The sequence below is a fragment of the Aegilops tauschii genome, chromosome 2 (assembly GCF_002575655.3).
Source record: "Aegilops tauschii subsp. strangulata cultivar AL8/78 chromosome 2, Aet v6.0, whole genome shotgun sequence".
In the NCBI taxonomy this organism is placed as follows: domain Eukaryota; kingdom Viridiplantae; phylum Streptophyta; class Magnoliopsida; order Poales; family Poaceae; genus Aegilops; species Aegilops tauschii.
Window position 1 is genome coordinate 46,568,030 of NC_053036.3, and position 4,746 is coordinate 46,572,775.

Consider the following 4,746-nt stretch of genomic DNA (forward strand, 5'->3'; position numbering starts at 1 on the left):
GCAGTGCAAGACTAACTAAGATGATTAAAATTAGACGCAGCTCTGTAAACGATGATTACTCTCATATTTTGATCACGACTTGGAGCACAAAAAGGTGATTCTTGACCTGATGATCGAACGTAGGTACAAAGAAAATGAATCACGGAGTGTGAACCGCCACAGGCTGGCATCATTTGACCAGCCCAAGAAATGTTACATATAATATTGGCATATGGCTGCAGCAGTGACGTTGGCCTGACATACCTACATCGCTCCGGCCGTCGCCATGAACGCAGTGGAGGTCGGTGAGGGGCGGGTCAAACCCAGGACAATCAAAACCAGTAGTACTGACCACCAGATTAACACGGATTGACACAGCCGCTACGTGTGCGTGCACACGCGGCCCATGGAGGACGAAGACGGTGCCAAATGCCATGCCCGTGCACCCAAGCCGGCGTCCGCGTGGCGCGGCCACACGTACGCCCGTCCCACCGATCCGCCGCTCCGGCTCCTATATAACGACGTACGTGCCGCTCGATCCCGTCCCACTGCCGTCCATCCATCCATCCATACCTGCAACTGAAAGTCTCACACATCGCCACCCGCACCGCCCTTGTAAGCAGCCATGACCGCTCTCGACTTCATGCCCGCCGAGAAGGCCCCGCAAGCCGGCACCATCGCACTCGGCGCCACCAACAACAATGCCGCTGCCGCCGTGCCGGTGCAGCAGCAACACAGGAGGCTGGACGGGAAGGTGGCAATTGTGACAGGCGGGGCGCGCGGGATCGGGGAGGCGATCGTGCGCGCGTTCGTCCGGCACGGCGCACGCGTGGTGATTGCCGACATCGACGACGCGGTGGGGGAAGCGCTGGCGGCCGCGCTGGGCGGCGCCTGCTGCAGCTACGTGCACTGCGACGTGTCGGTGGAGGCCGACGTGGAGCGCGCCGTCGAGTGCTGCGTGGCGCGGCACGGGCGGCTGGACGTCCTCTGCAACAACACCGGCGTGCTGGGCCGGCAGGCGCCCCCGGCGGGCAACGGCGCCAAGAGCGGCGGCATCGCGTCCCTTGACGCCGCCGAGTTCGACTGCGTGCTGCGCGTGAACACGCTCGGCGCGGCCCTCGGCATGAAGCACGCGGCGCGGGCCATGCTGCAGCGCCGCGGCGGCGGCGGCGGCGGGAGCATCGTATCCGTGGCGAGCGTGGCCGGCGTGCTTGGCGGGATGGGCCCGCACGCGTACACGGCCTCGAAGCACGCGCTGGTGGGGCTGAGCAAGAACGCGGCCTGCGAGCTCGGGGAGCACGGCATCCGCGTGAACTGCGTGTCCCCCTTCGGCGTGGCGACGCCAATGCTGGTCAACGCGTGGCGCCATGGCGAGGACGACCAAGGGGGCGCGCCGGCGCCGGCGCCGGTGAGAGCGGAGGAGGTGGAGAAGGCGGAGGAGATGGTGCGAGGCTTGGCGACGCTCAAGGGCCCGACGCTGAGGGCGGGGGACATCGCGGAGGCGGCGCTGTTCCTGGCCAGCGACGAGTCGGGGTACATCTCCGGGCACAACCTCGTCGTCGACGGCGGCGTCACCACCTCCAGGAACGTCATCGGCCTGTGACGATCAAGTCAAACCGATTGAGATGCAGTTGGAGGGGAGTAGTACGTGCTCGAGTATCACCATCAAGTACAGCTCCAGCGAGTGGGCCAAGCCGCATGCATGAACTGTACTTGAATTAATTATAGGTTGGCACTAGTGGTAAGTAGGAGTAACTAGCTGGATCTATTTGACTGAGTGGTTCATGTGATGAACTGTGGATTTGAACAATGGCCTCTAATTTGCCTTTTTCTTCTTTGTTAATTAATAATTATTGTGCCGGATCGAGAAAGATTTGTTTAGTTCAGTAGTACATTCCTGGTTGGGACCAACGATGCAGACGAACTGTTGAGTGATGAGGGACAAAGACTTCAGTTCAGTCGTTGCGCAGAGTGTTTCGGCGTGTGTTTGCGATTTTACTTTCTGGTCGATTTGTCTTGAGAATTAGGACACTCCTACATGTGTTGTTCTCCTTGCCAGTGTCGTTCATCTTTTTTTATTTGAATTTTCGCGGGACCTGAAATGTATTCGGTTCATTGAAAAGATACGCAGCTTGCGTATTCGTGAAATGTATTCGGTTGCCTACAAGACTTTGCAGCCTGTTGCAAGATAGATTCAAGCGAACCAGAATCCAGAATTACAGAGGCACGGGAGGAGAAGAGATAAAGCAAAACAACACACACTTACAACACACATAATAGGGGAAAGCAACACACCACACAACCAAAAGCACCACCAGTGTAACTGAACGGCATTGGCCAGCCGAGACCAAACCATGACATTGCACCATCGACGTAACCGAAAGTCATCGCATATCCGAGACTGCACGACGGCGTGACACCACCTGTGTCGCGCGGTACATTCGAAAGGCCGCGCAAGGCCGAGACGAGGCCACAGTGCTTGTGTGCCACCGGCGTAGTCGAAGGGCATCGCCTAGCAGACCAAACCAAGGCACTGCACCGTCGACGCAATCAAAAGGCACCACGCATCCGAGATTGCACAACACCGTGGCACCACCTGTGCCGTGGGGTACATTCGAAAGGTCAGTGAGGCCGAGACGGCGCAACGGCACCTATGTGCCGCTGGCGAGCTTGCTGGGCACCGCTTAGCAGAGACACACGAAGAAGCACTCGAGCACAAACCACACGAACACCGACGAACATGAAACTTGCCAAAAAGGAAGGACGGCCGAAATCCTGAATTAGAACAAGAAAACTCAAAATTTAGAGATAATCATTTGAAAATTACTTTTTTTACGAGAATAAGGTTTTGGATTTTACTAGAATTATGTTCTAAAGTCGTCATGCTAAGGTCCATTATTACCAACACACGAAGAAGCACTCGAGCACAAACCACACGAACACCGACGAACATGAAACTTGCCAAAAAGGAAGGACGGCCGAAATCCTGAATTAGAACAAGAAAACTCAAAATTTAGAGATAATCATTTGAAAATTACTTTTTTTACGAGAATAAGGTTTTGGATTTTACTAGAATTATGTTCTAAAGTCATCATGCTAAGGTCCATTATTACCAACACACCGGAGAAGAAGCCGCTATCTTAGCTTGGTGGCACAGTAACTAGTGGATGCTTTTTTTTTTACTCGACCTATTTGACTGAATGATTCATGTGATGATGCATTGGACATTAACCTGTGCTTTATCATGGTTATTATTCCCCTTCCTTAATTCTTTTTTTTTTGAAACGGGCAAAAACGCTTTTGCCTTATATTGATATAGGAGAAGCAAACTGGATTCCCCTTCCTTAATTCAGTCGTACTGCCGGATCGAAAGGAATTCATCCATTCCTACTACGTGGGAACTGCTGGAGCAGAGGAAGGGTTGAGTGTTGGAGGCCGCCACTGACCTGACGAAGTCCTGTAGTTATATATATCCTGAATAATGACAATGGATTTGGAATCACCCTTTCTGAGCTCTGGATGAATATAAACACTGAAAAAGCAGAAGGGAGCAGTGACTTTGCGGACGGACGGACGGACGGAAGACGGAAAGCTCAAGCTTGCGGTGTCCACGGGCAGAGGCAACTGGCAAGTGGTGGTACAGAGTTGTCAAAACCGCCGCTAGCAACGACGACTTTGCCGGTACAGGACAAGTAGTACAAGATTCAGCAAGTTGTGGCGACAGACAGACAGACATGATTGCTTGCCGGAGCACTGTGTTTCTTCCCCCTTCCCGCTCATGCTTTCCCTATGCAGGTTGACACAAGTGGTAGCCTGTAGAGAGGCCAACACAAGGCACAGAGATGTGGCGCCGGGGAGAAGGATGGCGCGCCGATCGGGTCCAGACAGCCAGGAGAGACATGGGAACGGCACGCTCGGCTGTGCCGCGTTTGGCTTTCAGTTTTAACCGCAAGCGGAGCGGCAGGCAAGTACTTCGACACAACAGTATGCTTGGCGAGTACGCCAGCCCCGTGTACGCGCGCGGCACAGCAAGATGGCTCCGCCGCTCTACCCTCTTCGGTCGGCTTGCTGTTGCACGCCGTTTGGGCCGCGCAGCGCGGTGTCATCTCAGTTAGTACGACTCTGCGTGCTGTGCCGCCGGTGGGGTGTTGCCGGGCCACCGCCGCCGCGTCGTTTGTCAGCTGCCTGCTCCGCTCCACGTCTCTCTCTCTCTTGAGACAGGTTGGCCATGACGAGGATGAGATCGGTTGCACTAGTATTACCCAAGATCTCCATTACTTAACCCTAATCAGCACCCATTAAGCTCTGTCAGTTTTGGAAGCAGACAGCCACGATACAGCATTATGAAGTGACCGTGGATCTTGGTGCGTGTATCTGCGTGGTCCTCCAAACCAAATGGAGAAGCGCTAAAGCTGAGCAAGGATTCGCGCCCAATGCTAAATTAGCAAAGTAGACGTATGGTAGTAATAAACTTGTAATTGTGTCAGATTTGGGCCATCGATCAGAGATCGCGTGGCTAAAAACAATTGCATCTCTGTTGTGTCGAGCACATCGCATCACATCCATGGTTAGGCTATAGCTACCCTACTCGCTGTCATCCACGAAAGAACTTAATTTACGTGGATCGAATAATGCTAGTCTTCTCACCACGAGGGAAGATTCCCTGCATTCCATCGGCCGTGAACCTATGCCCGAAAATCGATCACATATATAATAATTATTAAAAGTTTATTAAGACTTAGCCGTAGAAGGAACAGAGAGTCAAAT

General features: G+C 53.8%; 1 protein-coding gene across 1 annotated transcript; it reads left to right on the forward strand.

The window, feature by feature from the left end:
• Positions 1-478: 478 nt before the first annotated feature.
• On the forward strand, positions 479-1,850 carry LOC109786330 (sex determination protein tasselseed-2-like). Its single transcript, XM_020344908.4, has one exon. The coding sequence runs from the start codon at positions 605-607 to the stop codon at positions 1,580-1,582; it is 978 nt and encodes a 325-aa protein (XP_020200497.1). The 5' UTR covers positions 479-604; the 3' UTR covers positions 1,583-1,850.
• The last annotated feature ends 2,896 nt before the right edge of the window (positions 1,851-4,746 follow it).